Here is a 17,918-nt window from a genome sequence, read left to right as displayed (position 1 = left end):
TGAGTAATGCTACATACAGTCGTGGAGTGCGCAAGTACAATGCAGTCACTTTGAAAAATAGTGATGTCTACTATTAAAAAATTAATTTTTTTATATGAGTCTCGTATTTATTTTTTTATTTTTAAGTGATTGGACGACATTTATACACTCCCGACTGTAACTATCATTTTTCAATTAAATTATATAAATATTTTACTAAATATGCTTGCACATTGATTTGATAATAAAATAACTCGTATTTTAAATATTTTAAAATATTTTATCATGTATATGCTATAAAGATAATAAATATATAATTATTTTAGTTTATATGGATTTTCGTGAGCTGAACCATGCTCAAATTTGATTGAGTAGATCTCTATTGACCTGACGTGTAATATTATTTATTGAGCAATACTGTAAATATAAAGATATTTTATAAAAATAAATTCAAAAAATAATGTAATTTTATATAATATATTAAATCTATTTTATAATAAAATAACTTTACAATATGCATATCACGTTAAAATAAGTCATATGTAAATTTATGATTATAAAATATATTTGTGGCTAAAATACTTATTTTATTTATTTGTAATATAAATAATAATTATTGTATAATAGTATTCCTAAGAAATGTGAGGAATGAATATTCTCCAAGAAAAAACGAGAGAAATAACTTTTTTTGAAGTGCATGATTGTAAAATTATTCAAACATTGTCATACATTTTTAAAGTGGGTGGCCAACCATATAGAAAATTTGATAGGTTGGTTTGACCGCCCTTTCGTCCTTGGTCTCAGCTTCGGATTCGTGAGATTTCTCGTTTGATTACAGAGATAATATGAAAAGTTTATAAATAACAGTAAAATAATTATAAATAGTAATAAAATAATATGAATTAATATATTTTATGTGATTTTATGAAACGAGAGATAAAAAGAATTGAATAAAATTTTTATAAATTTAAAATATTATTTGTTAATATTATTTTTGTTTTATAATTTGAAAAAAAAATAAATTATGTTTTTTTTTTAAGTTTGAGGAAATTGTAATAATTAGGTAATGATTAGATAAAAAAATTAAAAATTTGAAATTTGAAATTAAAAAAAAATTTATTTAGATGTTGAGACGAAATAAGTTAAGACCACCTATAAAACCAAATAGGGCCTTAGATATTTTAAAATGTTCACCCTAATTTCAATCATATGTTTATCTACTCTGACTTATTGTTCATCCAGCTATTTTTTTTTAATAGTCCAATCCGGAATCTGGATAATCGAATTATGAATGAGATTATAAATTTAGATTTTAACTAGACCGATAAGCAGATTATCCATCCATTCATATATTGGAGCGAGTATGGAGGTATATGAGGCGGGTACCGGGATTAAAATCCGGTACTCGCAATCCAAGTTTATTTACTAACAAAATAAATTATGCCTAACACAGATGTTCGGATTATTTTAAATTTTTTGATTTTTACAATATTTGGCATAATTCGGGTTAACCCGGGCAAGAACCCGAGCAATATTACACATCTTAGTCTAGATCCGTATATAGCTGGATAGCCAAATTCACATCTAAGTGAAGAGTCTTAATTTTATCCTAAGTGAAAAAATACAATTAGCATCCTTATTTATGCGTGAATGAGAACATGGATTCATATTTCTTAAAAGAATGAAAATAATCATCATGTGAAACATAACGAATCAAACGCAACCTAATAGCACTCTCAATGGCTTATTTATTTTGCATATTGATGTAAAATGACTAACAATATGTCAAGATAAAGCTTCAATCGGATTAGGTAAAACAAATGTAAAATACATACGAGCTAAAGTGTTTTTCTACATTTACTATTCATCTATATAATTTTGTTGTTATTGTTTATTTCTTTTTCCTAATCGTACTTTATATTTCTAACATTTACACTTTATTTATATAACATGAAAAAGTTACAATATTATTATAATATTTTATTTTAATAAAAAGAAAAATACTCATGTTAAAAATTTTGCAAAACATGATAAAATGTTCACAAAAAAGGATGAATGAGTTTTTCCATCTTTATTTAATTTTTAATTTTTATTGGGTTATATTGATGTCATTTTGACATTAGAGATATTGTATTTGTATTAATAAATGAAAAATATTAAAAGATGTGAAAATATTATAAATTTGACGATAATTAAAAAAATATTTAAATTTGATAAAAAAAGAATAGATAACTTAATATATGGTGTATTGCAAAAATCATTAACTAAAATAAAATAAAAAAAGAGTAAATTTTGACGATGCATAAGAAAATATAGAAAAACAATTAGAGTGCTCTTAGTAATTCACATACACGACTGTAGTTTTTTTTTTTTTTTTTATATATATATATATTTCGGCGTAGTTTTATTTGATATTAACAATTTAATATGCGCAATATTTTAGAGGGAAGAGCTTGCTTCCAGTTCCATATATCCAGATCTACCTCGGTGGCCCACTTGGTACAGGGCCCAGATTCACAACGTGCCTGAGAGATGGACGGTCCTCCGGCGAACGATTTCTGTTCGGTGTGCCGTAGCAGCTTCAACATCCCATGTCAAGCCAACTGCTCCCACTGGTTCTGCGGTGCCCTTCCTTCTTCTTTTTCTTCTCCTCTGTTTGATTTCTGGGAAAATATTGGAGATTCAATTTGCCTTTTTCGTTGCCTACCGTTGCCAATTCTAGAAAACTATAATGCCCTCTGATAAAACAACTGTTGGGAGTCTTAATCACAAAAAGCCTCCGTATTCTCATTCTTTTCCTCCATTTATCGGCTGCCAAACATAGCGCTTGCCATTAACTGGCTTACATAGGATTCGAGTGTCATTTTATTAGATTATTTCAGATGACATCCCGCGACGTGATGCCGATTTCATTTCCTGAATGAAGTTGGTAATAATTTCCCTAGATACAGTTGAACAATAAAAAAAGGGGTTCGTATGGTTGTCTCAGGGTCTAATATTCAAGGCTGTGCTAGAGTTGAGTTTTATTTTTAAGATAAATATCACTTGCTATGTGAAACATCTTTAGGCCACATAAGATTTCTCTTCACTATTTTGATTGTAGGCAAAACTCTCCATTTGCATATGATGATTTCTGTCTTCGGTTGAGGATCATGCAAATGTTTTATTTTTTTCATTCTGAATGAAGTTGCTTATATGTTTACTCGAGTGATCCATCTACAAATATTGTATCGCGAATATTAATCTTTGATTTCTTACCATACAAATAGCTTAGTTGAACGACTTATTTTATGTTATTCACTTTAACTACACTCATGTCTAATCATATTAGTATAGGAATATATTTATTTATTTATTTTTGAAAAACATAAATAAATAAATGTAATGACTTGGGCTAAGGCTATTGTATTAGAGGGGGTTCTTTTAAAACATATTTGTATAAAAGGTTGTAAAATGGGTTGTATATCTATCAATTTCCTAATTTTAATGACTTGTATGCTTCTTTTTTATCGTAGGCTGTAATTAGGTATTTCTCTCTTGTGTACTACCTGTATACTTGAGTTATGCCTAATTACGAGGGTCATTAAATTTTCTTATAAAAATAATTATTTATTTTTGAAAAACAGTTTCCCTATGAAATTATAAAACTTATTCCAAAATATTTCTACTGTACATACCTATAAAAGCATGTCTTCTTTCTAAGTAATTACAAGTTACTTACTTGAAATGATTGAACACACTAGCTGCATACTCACAGTACATCATCACATTTCTCTTGTATTTATTAGCCTTTGAATTCTTATTGTAAATATGTATGCTCTCCATTATGAATTATGTAATAAGGAAAAGAATTTTACTTGAAGGGTCATTGATAATAATGCATTTTTCTAAAAATATTAGGATAATCATGTGGTTAATTTGTTGTCTCTTCACGTTCAGGCAATTGCATTATGCTTGTTTGGCATCATGGATCAGCACTCCAGCCGTGTAGATGTCCTCTATGTCGCCGTCAAATTACCTTGTTGATTCCTGGAGAATCTTCATTAAGGCAGCGACATGACCCTGAGGCTGCTGAGATTCTAGAAAAGGTTGAAACATACAATCGGCTTTTTGGTGGGGGTACCAATGGTCTTGTTCAGGTAATATATTTGTGGCCATAATATATTTAAAAAAAAAAATATGCTATCAACATTTCTTGCATATTTTCTTATTTACAATTGCATTCATATCTAGGGACCTGGCAGTGCGTCACTTTGAATTGACATCTGAAAGATGTTTTAATTTAATTTTTTATTTTTTTGCAACAGAGAATGCGGGATCTTCCGTTTCTCCTCCGAAGGTTGTTACGAGAACTGCTTGATCCTCGGAGATCCCTTCCTCTTGTTATCAGAGCCCGTGTCTACATAGCAGTTAAGTGAACAATACAGATAGGCAGACAAGTATGTTAGCATCTATCATTTATGTTAGATTCGTGCTTACTTCTGCTATCATCATCATCAGCATCTGATTTATCTGTCTATTGGGATACCAGTTTGTTTTTTTAATCAAATAAAGGCATATATCTTTTCAGCCTTAGCTGCATGGTTTGTTACAATAGGCTATGGTGGCATTTTTTGTTTCATGGCATCAATCTGGATCTTTGAAGTCCTAGAGCCCTTTACAAACTATCCAACGTTTTTTGTGATTCGTACTATCAAAGTTGTTATGGAAAAACTCCATCAATTTGAGTAACTTGTACTTGTTGAAATATGTGACGTAGCTTAAGACCCGTACCTGTATAATGGTTAAGGAGGTTGCCTTGGTCATGCTGGATGTCTAGATGACAGTCCCTCTTTTGTTTTCCATTTTGCATGCTGCCCAAAAATTATATGAATAAATTTATCCTTAGTGATATTTGAGGGACAAGTTCTTATTCTGTTTCTTCGTACAGATGTTTCTAAGTGCTGTCTATATAGTCAGCCCCGTTGACATCATTCCAGAAGGTATCTTGCTGCTTGTACACCAAATTTTTTTATATTGTTGTGGTGGGTGGACTTGTTTTGGTAACTGAAGATGATATAATCTTATCTACAATACTGCAGGAATATTGGGAATAGTTGGCCTCTTGGATGATCTTCTTATAGTGCTCATCTGCTTCCTCCATGTTGCTGCCATTTACCGATCTGTACTTTATTTCCGTCATGGAGGTTCATAAGCCCTCCCGCTGACATATTTGAAACCCAAGAGAGGAGAGAGCAGAGACGAAGGAAAAGAGAAAACTACATGTATTCTCAAGAGTGTATGCTGGTTTTCTTCTCTTTTCTCTTATCCATTTCGTTGGTGGTCGAGGCAGAACTTGGATACACATGATTTGTATATAAGCTAAAAGCTTTGCCCCTTCATCCCTAGTTTCTCTGCTCGTTTTTCTTCCCCCTTCCCCCTCCCTCACCCTTCTCCAACCAAACCGGTACTTTCGTAAGGAGACGTGGATATATGGGTGTTGTGGGGAATTTAATTATTTTGTCGTTAATAATGTCGTGTTCATAATGGCAGCAAATGAAGAAGACATTATTACTTCAACACCACAGCAATCTAATAACAACATTTAAACGGTGGTAGAGTAGAGTTACATGAACACTTGGTTTTGATTCTCCACGTTTTCGTTCTGGCTACTGATTCTCGCTTTACCCAAAAACTTAATTCCACCGTTGGCAACCGCAAGGCTAGGCGGCCTTGTTTTCGTCCATTTTAACGACTAACTGCAGTCGGCTGCTATTAAGATCTGCGTTTTGGGTTGGGCCGAATTGTCTTTGGTGGGCTACACCTAGGATGTCATGTGCATTTTGTTCACATCCACATTATTATTACACGAAAAGGAATCGAAGAGCGCTCTTTGTGCTCCCTCCCCCCCTCTCTCTCTAGTCTGAACTCTCTCTAGTCTGAACTTCACTCATGGAAACCCAACCCGGCGATTGCGACGCTGGGCCTCTTCCGATGGAAATGGACGAAGCGACGCAACCAAAAGATCCTCCCAAAATTTCCCGCCTCGATGACTCCGTGGTCAACCGAATCGCGGCAGGAGAGGTGATCCAACGGCCGGTATCCGCCGTTAAAGAGCTGGTGGAGAACAGCCTCGACGCCCACTCCACCTCCATAAGCGTAGTTGTCAAGGACGGCGGCCTCAAACTCATCCAAGTCTCCGACGACGGTCACGGAATCCGAGTTTGTTACTTCGCCCTTTGTCTTCAATCTCTTACCTTCTATGTCCCCGTTTTCTTTGTCTGGAAAATAAGAGAAAGGAAGCAAAATCGAAATGATAATGCTCTGTTTGGAGGCGGAGATACTGCAGGAAAATAAATTGAAAGGAAAATAGCCTGCCTTGTTGTTTCACATGATATTGTTTATTTTCTTCTTCTATTCAACTCGCAGTTTTAGTTGGTTGTATTTTCTTTGAGCCTTTCTATTTCTTTTCCTCCGCGTATCTGCAATTTCCTTGGCAACCAAACAGAAACTTTGGTAGAACTCCACGTTAATGCTTGACATGCAGTTTCCTTTGTTCGTTTTATAATAAAGTTTTTGAGAAATTCGCTTCCCTTTCGTCCTAAATTTTCTTTCTCGAAAACCGAACAGAAACAGAGTCACTTATCTTTTGCTTCCGCTTTATTTGCCTTCTCCTTAATTATCTTGGCAACCTGGCTGAGCCTTAAGATGGCAGCGGTTAATGCTTTTAGAATATAAGTTTTTTCAAAAAAAAAAAAAAAAAAAAATCTTCAATTTCATAAATTTTTGAGCATTTTGGTTTGGTTTTCGCTTAAGTTTCTTGACAACCAAACAGAAAGGGATTTTGTCAATGATTCATTTCATTCTTTCTTTCTTCATTTGATAATAATGTGGCCATTGTCTTTGGTGCTGGCACTATAGTACGACGACTTGCCGATATTATGCGAGAGGCACACAACGTCAAAGCTTTCTACGTTTGAAGATTTACAAACGATAAAGTCAATGGGGTTCCGAGGAGAAGCTCTGGCAAGCATGACTTATGTCGGTCATGTTACTGTCACCACCATTACCAAAGGGCAGCTGCATGGTTACAGGTGGCTATGCGGAGCTAGTTGTTTTGAGTAAATGCATCTTACAAAGCTTTAATTTTTTTTTTTTTTTTTTTTTTTAACTTTTTGGCCAAGACATTTTATTTAAAGGAAACGGAAAGGAAATAAGACTTTCGAATCTTATGTTTCATGTAAAGTGAGAAATTGGGGTGCTGAATAGCGAGATAATTGAGATTAAAGAATAAGCTCATTTTCTTTGAATGCTTGTTTGCTAGTGACGGAGTGTGAATTAATTTTAATTTGATATTTTGAGCTTATTGTTCAGAGTATCTTATAGAGATGGTGTCATGGAGCATGAGCCGAAGGCATGCGCTGCTGTAAAAGGAACTCAGATAATGGTATGAAGCAGACATTTGATCGGAATGTGAAAGCTTTGAGTATTTTAGGAATCATTTGCAAAAGCTTTGTGTTCCAACTTCCACGGACTATTACCCATGATTTGGGTATTTTCTATCATGAACATTTAAAGATATTTATTATATTTTGTTAACTATTAAAAACATAATATGAAATTGAACTTCACTTGCTAATGGAAAATCCAGGATTTGCTGATATTTTCAGTTTTATGCACGAACATGTAGGATGTGCTCATGCAGAAAACTAGATTTCCATTTTCTTTCTTGAAGGTTTTGAATTTTGCTTCCTGTGCCATCAGGTTGAGAATCTATTCTATAACATGATTGCCCGGAGGAAGACTCTACAAAATTCTGCCGATGATTATTCGAAGATTGTAGACTTGCTAAGCCGGTTTGCCATTCATCACATACATGTTGGATTCTCATGCCGAAAGGTTGGTTGCTTCAAAAACGGGACTTGTCTTTTTATGTGGTCTTGAAATCTAGGGCTGACCTAGTGATGTAGGTTTGTGATAAAGAACATACCAATCATTAAGAGACTGCTGAAATCCAAGTATGTATGCACATAAATAGGGCAACTGTATATAAGTTAAGACTAACAATTTAAGCAAATATCATGACATTCCGGCAGGAGGTTTCCAAAGATGGTGGATCAATCTTCCCTTTAAAACTAGCAAACACTGTACCCACGGTGTTGAAGACTCAAAAAGCTTGAGCTTCTGCACAATCATGGATGAACAAATACAGCATTCAACAAACAATATAAAAGCGACTATGATTATCAATAACAAAATAAAAATAAAAATGAATTATACTATTATGTATCCCAGAAGATACATGTACATGACTTCAATTCTTCAGCCAACCAAAGTTTGCGAGTTTTAGTTTTCTCATAAAATTTCTTAATTCTTCAACCAACCAAAGTGAATGGAGATTTTAAGTTTATTGTTGCATGATTGGAACTTGCTTTTGCACCATAGTAAAGCTTTTTCTACCTTGGTTTAATCAGCATGGAGCTGGCAGAGCAGATGTTCATACAGTTGCTGCATCATCTAGGCTTGATGCTATTCGATCAGTTTATGGGGTGTCAGTTGCTCGATCGCTTATCAAAATTGAAACTTCCGATCACAATCCATCTAGTTCAGTTTTCAAGATGGATGGGTTCATCTCGAATTCAAATTATGTTGCGAAAAAGATAATTATGGTACTTTATATCAATGGTATGTGCAGATAAAATATGTTTTTATGAATGCCAAATTTTGTTTATCTAGATGCTCTCCCTTAATAAGCACATTGTGCGTGAGAAAAATGAGTAGGGACACCTAATTATAAAAATAAAAAAAAAAGATTGAGTAGGGACACCTAATTTTGTATTTGTTCAATATTCTACTGAAAGTCCCGAAACTCTTTTATTTTTATTTTTTTATAGTTTTTACGTACTTGCATTGGTAGAGTATAAAATGGTATGCACAGTCTCACTTATCTCTCACTCCTTCCCCTCCTTATTCAGATAGATTGGTGGAATGCACTGCATTGAAGAGAGCTGTTGAAATTGTTTATGCTGCAACCTTGCCCAAAGCATCTAAACCCTTCATATACATGTCAATCGTATTGCCACCTGAACATGTTGATGTGAATGTGCACCCAACAAAGAGAGAGGTACATGATTCCAAGAGTATTTAATATTTGTTTGTTTCTCACGGAGCCCAACCTAGAAATGAAAAAGATCACGAGACTACCTAAGAGGAGAAGAAAGAAAAAAATGAAAAAAAAAACACAAACAATGTTTCTCAAGGTACATGCTTAAAGTTTTATGATGGAATTGTACCCACCAGAATGCCATAGCCAACTTCAAACCTTAGAGGTACAGAAAAAACCCAGTGAATCTCATCAGTACCCTTGGCATTCTGAGATTTTATTCCATCTTGTCTTACATCCTTATGATTGCTTATCTTATGCCTGATTCATAATTGAGCTTCTACAACATGTCAGTATTTTACTTTTTAAGGTGGGTTGTATTTGCTTTCCTTTCAAGAAATACTAGTCGAACACCATAGGTAAATATATTTCAATCCTTTTTTTTTTTTTTTGTCTACATATGATGTTGTGTAATTTAAAGCAATGAATCAAACAATTGATAAATAAGTTGTATCAGGGCGAGTAACTTGATTCAGCCTAGGTCAGCTTTGCGGATTAGCTTGGGATTTGTCATTGCTAATTTTTGTGTAATAATGGCTTTGTCGTTGCTATTTAGAAGAGAACATTCATTTGAAAAAATAGGAGGATTCTGGTTGCCTGGAGAGTAGTTATTTACTTTTCACCCTTAATAATAGGTTCTTTACATTTTGCACCCAAAACAACCAACATTGACACATTACAGTCTCAAACTACCCAAAAGTTGCAATATGCATTCTCTATTAAGATCTGATGATCGAGATTGTGCAACACTACCAATATCACATCTTTTTCATTTGTCTTTTTTTAATTTTTAATTTTTATATAAGTAAATTTTTTTTATTCATCTTAATGATCAGGACTCATAATTGGATGACCATGCTATTTTTCATTTATTTTTTTCGTAGTTGGAGGGTGTAATGTATGGTGTTGGTAGTTTGGGGTGTAAAGTGTAAAATGCAGCCTGTTATTTGGAGGTGAAAGGTGTATTTTCCCCTTATTTATTGTTTAATGCAGTGTTGGATAACAACAGGCTGCAGTTGTACAATTTGATTTTTTCTTAGTCCATTACATGTCATACTAAGAACGATTTCCTATTTTCTATCATGGTATATCTGGGAACAGAAAACTTTGTTTTAAAACAGGGATGAAATATGTAGCTGCAAGATTTGGAGATTCAATGCAAGAGTAACGGAATTTGGGATGCCCCATTCTGTATTCTTTGTACTTCATCGGTCATGTAAACATGCAGACGTTCAACAATATGTGTCCATATCTTGAGTTTACTATTTATGCCTTGTTTATCTGATGTTTTGAAATAGTCAAGAGTCCCTTTTGACTTATAAAGTGAAAAAGCCGAAACATCTTGAGTTGTTCTAGCTTCTTTGATTGTTTCTTATCAATACGATTGGAGCAAAGAGTGGTATGCTCCCTCTAGGTGACTAGGTCCAAGGTTTGAACCCTTGGGTGTAAACAATTTTTAGTAGCCACGTCCCATTGATGAAAAGTCAATGATTTACTGAATCCATGTGATTGGGATGCATTCCATGGGTCTGAGGTTTACCGGGTAAAAGGCATGTTGCGTTTGCAGAGTCTCTGGGTTTCCTTGTCCTTAAAAAAAAAACCCTTGTTAGAACACTATATTGGTAGGTTTTAATAAAAAAAGACACTGTTTGTTGATATGCAGGTAAGTCTTTTAAATCAAGAAGTTATTATTGAGAAGATACAGTCAGTGGTTGAATCAAAATTGAGGAACTCGAATGAGTCACGGACATTTCGGGAGCAGGTATTTCCTGACAACTTGGTCACTAAACTGCAAACCAGATGTCTTCCGGTGTTTGATAAGAAAAATATATGCTTCTTTGAACCATGTATATATTTGGACTGTTCTACGGCCAGTTCAAAAAGAATTGAACACAAATTTTAGTGAGCTTATTCTTCATAACATTTAAAAATCATCAAAATTTTGTTACTGTGGGCACTGGGATTTGAACCATGGACAAAGGATATGCAGTCCCCCACCTCAGGGCTTGGCCATGCTACCAAAATGATGCGTATGAAACTTTAACTTCGTTTCTTTTATGAGGGTTATAGTTTCTGTATTTGATCAGTATTCTAAAGTTCATCTAGTCTGACCAGCATGTGGAGCTTTCAATATTTACCATTTTTATGTCTCGATAATTCTGATTGATGTTGTTGTCTAACTTGTAAAATTTTTTTGGCTTCTTTTGTTGCATGGTGTGGTAGATAGTTGAACAATCTCCATCGGGTAATATTGCTATGGACAAGGACCCTAATTTCAGCCCCTCGCCATCTGGTATGCAAAAAATTTTCCCTTTAATTGTTTTGCATGTCCTTGTTTGGCCAAATGTTTTGTAGTATATTCTATTGATCGTACTTGCTCACAATTTGGGAGTTCCCCCAGTATTTAACTGCCTCATACTCTTATAAATTGATAGGATCAAAATCACAAAAAGTTCCAGTGCATAAAATGGTCAGAACAGATTCATTAGATCCTGCTGGAAGGTTGCATGCTTACTTGCAAGTTAAGCCTTGTGGACCACTTGAAAATAATCCGAGTTTGACTACTGTGAGGTAGACCCATTTTTGGTTTATATGCCTTTGCTTTACGTGGATAACTTTAACAAGGATACTTTGGAGAGATGGATTTCTGCATTGTTTCTTATGAGTGTGAAAAGTGCATGGTAACTCTGTTAGAACAAGATGATCTATCTTCAGATTTTCATAGCCTTTTGTTTTGTTGCTATTTTGTTACGCTTTTATATATATAAGCAGATGAAATTTCATTCAAACTCAACAAATGACAATCCAAGTATACAGGGAGTATATAAGAGATACACCTAAGCGTTAACTATTTTGATATACTGTTATCGTTGGCCTTGTTATGCTATTATCATGTTAATATTTTTTTTGCTTTTACTTATCATTCTTTTTATTTTTATTTTTATTTTTATTTTTTGCTTTCTGTGGGAATTTTTGTCATTATGATTATCAGGGACCAGTTATGATAGGACACAGCTTCATCGAGATTAATAGGACCTTCTAGTTTTATGTATAATGGTGAATATATATCACAGTTTCGGTCATTTGGTAGGTTAATGGTTTCTTATAGGATTGATAATAGAGCAAAAACTAGCAATTAGGTGCTTCTTTTTGTTAGAATACGAAATATTTTTTTATTCCTTAAATGCAATGTGATTCTCCATAAAAAGGGGTTTGAGAGGGATCGCATATGACTGGGTTTAGGCAAGTCTGTTGGTTAGGAATTTCATTGTTCTGAAGGTACAAGTGACTTTCTTTATTAAATGCAAAGGGTAGGCTCCTCAATTTCTCTTCCTGTTGGTGGAATCCCTCTGACATGGATTGAAGAGTAATTCCGGAAACACAGGGGAGATCCATGTGCTTTCACTCAGGGGAGGTTGGAGTATTTTCTTTTTGTTTGAAATAGAATTAACGTGCTCTGTATGCATAGCTGGTAACCTGTATTCTATTTAAAGAAAATATAATTTTCACTTGTAGATCTTCTGTTAGACAAAGAAGAAACCCAAAGGAGGGGGCAGATCTGACTAGCATTCAGGAGCTCATTGATGAAATTGACTGTAATTGTCATTCTGGTGAGGTTTTTGCATGCTCATTTGAATGTTAAGCAGAGGTGCTTTCATTGAGTTTAGCAGAGCAGCTGTTCATACAGAAATATGTTTTCACAGGTCTGCTGGAAGTTGTAAGACACTGTACATATGTTGGAATGGCAGACGACATCTTTGCAGTGCTTCAGCACGACACACATCTCTATCTTGCAAATGTGGTGAACTTGAGGTACTAATTATGTTGTAGTTTTCTTGAAATTCCATATAATCAAATGACTATCTATAGAACTGTAGAAAAATTGGCAAGATATAAAATGAAATTGTGACGAAGATCCAACACTAAATAATTGGCCTCGAAAGAAGTAGGTGCTGGATATTTAATTCTCATACCTCCCTGAATTTTTGACTTGTTATACGACTTGATTGTTTCTTTTTCTGTTTTGATGCAATTACAGCAAAGAGCTCATGTATCAGCAAGTTCTGCGCCGGTTTGCCCATTTTAATGCTATGCAATTAAGTGACCCGGCTCCAATTTTTGAGTTGATTATGATGGCGTTGAAAGAAGACAATTCAGATCCGGGATGCCATGAGAATGATGGCCTAATAGAGAAAATTGCAGAAGTAACTTTGGCTTCCTTGGAGTGATCTCCTTTCTTATATTTGCTATGTCTCTCTTCTAAGTTAGGCTGTAGTTACTTGCTTTTAGCAATATTCTTCTCTTTTGTAGATTCTATTGCTTTGTGTAAGTTGTAATTTTTAGGTGAACCTTTTCTATACTGCCTGTGTACACAAGCATCATAAGAATTTTCTTTTTCCGTTGGCTTTTGCTGTTTATTTAAGATGTGTGGTGGGAACATGGAATGGCTGGAACCGGGCATGTGAAGGTCAATGCATGTTCACATGCCCAAGTAGCAGAAAAACTTAGTATTGATAACTAAGGTCTATGTAATATGTATTTAAGGTCTACATGTGCTCATCTACTGATACACTCCTTATACAGTAGCAGAAAACTTAATATGGATAACTTTTGGTAATATGTAAATAATGTCTACGGTGACTATAGAGATTACCCAATCATGATGCAAGAATATTGATGGATCTGAGCTCTCTTCCAGGTTGATGAAAACACAAGCAAAAGGGATATGGAACCATTTCAATTTACTAGAATTTTATTTTTTATTCTTAACTATCTGAATTCTCTTCTCATTGTACCTCAATAATCAATTTGAAACTGTTTATGTTAAGTTCTCTAGATATCTATTCTGTTTTGAAATCCTTTGATAAGTTATCATAATAGAGTTGAGGTTATATGTCAGAAAATTGCCCGCACCTATGCACCTTTTTAATTTCATTAGCCACATTTGATTGATTCTTTAACTAACATCATATCTTGATGTTTCTCCAGATGAATACCGAATTGCTCAAGCAAAAGGCTGGACTGTTAGAGGATTATTTCTGCATTCATATTGATATACGTGGAAATTTGTCTAGACTTCCAGTCATACTTGAGCAGTACACACCTGACATGGATCGTGTCCCTGAATTTGTACTTTGTTTGGGCAATGATGTACGCATTCAAGTTTATATAACTTATTCCTTTATGCTTTTGTTTTCCCCTTCAATATAATATCAAGTTTTTGGTTTATGATTATTGGCATCGTCAGTTTCTGCTCTGGAATGATTGTCTCCTTATTACTCACACTTGAAAAGATATATTAACACGCATGTACATTCAAACACATACAGCCACGTCTATGCTACTATTTTACTTGATCAATGTCTAAGACCTTCTTCTTGTGTTGTATATTGGTATTTATTTGGGACTAGAATGCAAATGGGCGAGAGAAATTATAATACTGTGCTATAAACAACTGGTTTCAACTTCCACTCCATCTGAGAGTCTGATGTTAAGTATGAGAGATGCATGTCCCTTTTGTGCTGATACACCTGCATAAAGAACACGTGAAAATTGAAAGTAATTTCAGCTATTAGGATTTAATCAAGTAGGAAACTTATGGGTGAAACATGAGGAGTCTGGTATCAGCGCTCACATTCTTTTTCCTTGGCTGAGATGTGTACTTTATTTTCTGTGAACTTTGATTTGGTCTTTGTCATAGGTTGACTGGGAGGATGAGAAAAATTGCTTCCAATCAATTTCAGCTGCTCTTGGAAACTTTTATGCAATGCATCCTCCCATGTTACCCAACCCATCAGGTGATGGTTTGCAGTTCTACAAAAAGAGAAAACCTCTCAGGAATCCTGAAGATGAAGAAGATACTCCTGAGAATATAGGTATGGTGTTGTAGCTTGTGCTTTCATTCTGTCCATAATATTTGTTTGCTAAATTACCTAAAGTTTCATGTCTCTATGCTCTTTCTTTTTCAATGAACTTACTTTAAAAGCCAAAAAATGGTATACATTTGATTTCATCACTTTCCTCGACCTTTGAGTGCACATTTAGACAGTATGAGAATTCAAGTTTTAAAAGCGTTGCACCTAAAACTCCGGGTGGTTAAAATGTTTTTATGTTTGCAAGTCAGGCATTTTTGTATTCACATGTTAACTCTAGCATAATTTCCCAGAAGGGAAAGGAGGGTAGGGATGCAATATTTGATGCGCTGTTAAACTGTATAAGCAACTGGCTTTCTTGTTGCAATTAAAATTTAGAACCTTTTGTTGTCATCAATCCAATCATAATCAAAAAGCTACATCCTCAACCCCTTATGGGGGAACATTGCACTTCTTTTTTTGGTCGGGTTTCAACCTCAGAGTGCTATTTAGTGTTTCCAGGGGATGATACAACAGAAGAGAATGAAATTGAGCATGAACTACTTTCGGAGGCAGAGACTGTGTGGGCCCAGCGTGAATGGTCAATCCAACATGTCTTGTTTCCATCCATGAGACTCTTTTTCAAGCCACCTACTTCTATGGCTACTAATGGAACCTTTGTCCGGGTAAGTCTTAGTTCATTGAGGCTCTAATGAAATCTCCGTCTATAAGCAGAAAAAATAATAACATACTGAGCAATGACCTAGGCTGGAAATTATTTTGTCACATGCATCTTGTGTAGGAAGCTTCACACTCTGACAACGCTATCAGTTGACCAGCATTAAGAAAGAAGTCCCATAATTAGGTGTTTTCTTAGTGCTTGATCGTTTAGATATAAGGACTCTTCTCTCTTTCCCTCACTCACTCACTCACTCACTTTGTGTTCTTTAGTTTATTTATTTCTTCTTTTTCAATTTTGGGATGGTCCAAAGGGGGGAAGGGCGTTATATGCCCTTTACATTTTAGGATTGGGAACTTACTTGGGTTGCCGCTTTCTACAGGTCGCTTCACTGGAGAAGCTTTACAAGATCTTTGAAAGATGTTGACATAGTTGTTCTGTTCAGATCTAGTGACAGGAGAATGGGGCTATTGTCTGATGCAACTGTGTTCATTGATAGTGTAATTCAGTTTATTAACTTTTTGGCTTTGCTTTGTAAAGGGATCTGGGTTCAGTGTCAATGGATTATGGGTTTTGTGGGTTTCGGTTGCCATAGTCCACTATTGGGAACCTCAATAATCCCCTGTTAGTTCATACCCCATACAAAATTAAACACCTCAATGGTACACCTGGATTTGGGGCTAACTTGATTATTCGATCTGCTACTTGAATGGGAACTGAGGATGACGACAAGGTGGCTTGGACAGTATGGTTAACATAATTTTTTATATTAGGAAAGATGAATTGAGAGATTATAACTGGAGTTAAATGGTAACTTTTTTTTTTTTTTTTCCTTTTTGCATGAATTCGGGAAAATGATTTGAGTTGCTCGTTTCTAATGTCTTGAAGGTGATTGTTGTATAATATTTATTACAATTTGAGGAGAAATAGGTGTCTGAATAGAATAAAATAAAAGGAACGCAATATCTATCTCTATTATATAAGTGCCTAAGTAACTGTTATAGTGTATTTTCTTGTTCTCCCATTAAATTTTCTTGTTTCCGTTAACTCCATTAACTTCTTGCACATCTTCCGACCTCATTTTCATCGCCAAATACTTCTACAGTCCTGCAAGTTGTTGCTTTCTCTGCTCTTGCAATACTGATCTCAATCTCTCATTCTGCTTCCAGACGAAGAAATAAACCAATTAGAAATTAAGATCTGCTAAACATTTGACAAAAGAAGAAGAAATCCAACGATCCAATTCCAACAATAATGTGGGAAAACAATAGAATTCTGGCCTTGGTAATCTGAAAATAATATGAAGGTGTTTTGTCTAACCTGTGCTCTGATATATTGATCTATCTCTTGCCTCTGTCCCTCAAAGTGAGAAGCTATGCTTTGAGAATACAGCATTGGTAGATGACTATTGTTGCCGATGGTATTGGTGTTGTCTTTCAAGGTAGAAGTTAGAGAACTGTTCTCAAAAAACAGGTTCTGATTCCTCTGTTGCTGATTTTGTAGCTGTTGCATGTGTTGTCGTTGTAATTGTTGTTTCTGTTGGGGATTGCACGGGTTGGAAACTGAGGAAATCGAGAAGAGGAAGAAGGAAGGCAACGGAGCGCAAGAGAAGAAGAAAATCCTAAGGGCAGGCCAAAACGGTGCCGTTTGAGGAAGAAAGGGTTAGGCTGAAAACAAGCTTACGGGCTAGGCTTCACAAAGCCAAACGGGCTAGGCCCAAAACAGAGAAAATCCACTAAAAAAAGCCCTATCCGAAAAATATAGGCCCAATAAAAAAAAAAGACTCAAAAAATTGAGAAAAGGCAAAGAAAAACACTACAACTAAAAATTAATAAAATAAAACAATAAAGCCGAACAATGAAATAAATTAAAATAGAGAGCAATTTAAATACTAAATAATAATTAATATCAAGAAACCACGTTAAAATAAATTTCACAATTTAGTTATCACAAAATAATACAACGAAAATCACGTTAAATTTAAAATAAGAGAACCAATATTACTAATAAATAAAATAATTATTTAATTAAAACACACAAAAATACTGAGTATCACAAAAAAATCAATTATGTTGGGGCAGCAAGGAAGCACTAGCCCAACCTGTTGATACAGTTTTCCTTGGATCATACTATGTTGGGGCAGGAATGGGCAACAAACAAATTCTTGCTGCACTTGTGTTAACAAAAATTAAAGTACGGATTATAATAGTTAATTTATTTGTTAAAGTTCTTTTGTAATATTCTATTAATTATATTATTTATATAA

General features: G+C 34.6%; 1 protein-coding gene across 8 annotated transcripts; it reads left to right on the top strand.

Annotated features, from left to right (window-relative positions):
• The first annotated feature begins 2,402 nt into the window (after positions 1-2,402).
• LOC121260688 (DNA mismatch repair protein MLH1-like) lies at positions 2,403-16,452 on the top strand. 8 transcript variants are annotated; one of them, XM_041162653.1, is made up of 18 exons: positions 2,407-2,602; positions 3,919-4,118; positions 4,287-4,388; positions 6,880-7,052; positions 7,333-7,405; positions 7,723-7,857; positions 8,433-8,643; positions 8,934-9,082; positions 10,785-10,883; positions 11,345-11,414; positions 11,557-11,692; positions 12,638-12,732; positions 12,826-12,934; positions 13,161-13,326; positions 14,111-14,272; positions 14,823-14,997; positions 15,496-15,659; positions 16,035-16,452. In XM_041162653.1, exons 1-18 carry the CDS (start codon positions 2,512-2,514, stop codon positions 16,077-16,079), a joined length of 2,355 nt encoding a protein of 784 aa, XP_041018587.1. In that variant the 5' UTR covers positions 2,407-2,511; the 3' UTR covers positions 16,080-16,452. The 8 variants fall into 8 exon arrangements, with proteins under 8 accessions (XP_041018583.1, XP_041018587.1, XP_041018585.1 ...); XM_041162647.1 differs by lacking the exons at positions 2,407-2,602; positions 3,919-4,118; positions 4,287-4,388 and adding an exon at positions 5,311-6,180; XM_041162645.1 differs by lacking the exons at positions 2,407-2,602; positions 3,919-4,118; positions 4,287-4,388 and adding an exon at positions 5,311-6,180 and having other exon boundaries at positions 6,880-7,079.
• Positions 16,453-17,918: the final 1,466 nt, after the last annotated feature.

This window comes from Juglans microcarpa x Juglans regia, chromosome 4D (genome assembly GCF_004785595.1).
Source record: "Juglans microcarpa x Juglans regia isolate MS1-56 chromosome 4D, Jm3101_v1.0, whole genome shotgun sequence".
Classification (NCBI taxonomy): Eukaryota; Viridiplantae; Streptophyta; class Magnoliopsida; order Fagales; family Juglandaceae; genus Juglans; species Juglans microcarpa x Juglans regia.
This window is presented reverse-complemented; position numbering and strand designations above follow the sequence as displayed.

Coding starts and splice junctions, on each gene's coding strand:
- LOC121260688 (XM_041162653.1), top strand. CDS start 2,512: ATGGACGGTCCTCCGGCGAACGATTTCTGTTCGGTGTGCCGTAGCAGC. Junction 7,053..7,332: donor GGGCAGCTGCATGGTTACAG/GTGGCTATGCGG, acceptor CTTATTGTTCAG/AGTATCTTATAGAGATGGTG. Junction 10,884..11,344: donor CACGGACATTTCGGGAGCAG/GTATTTCCTGAC, acceptor ATGGTGTGGTAG/ATAGTTGAACAATCTCCATC.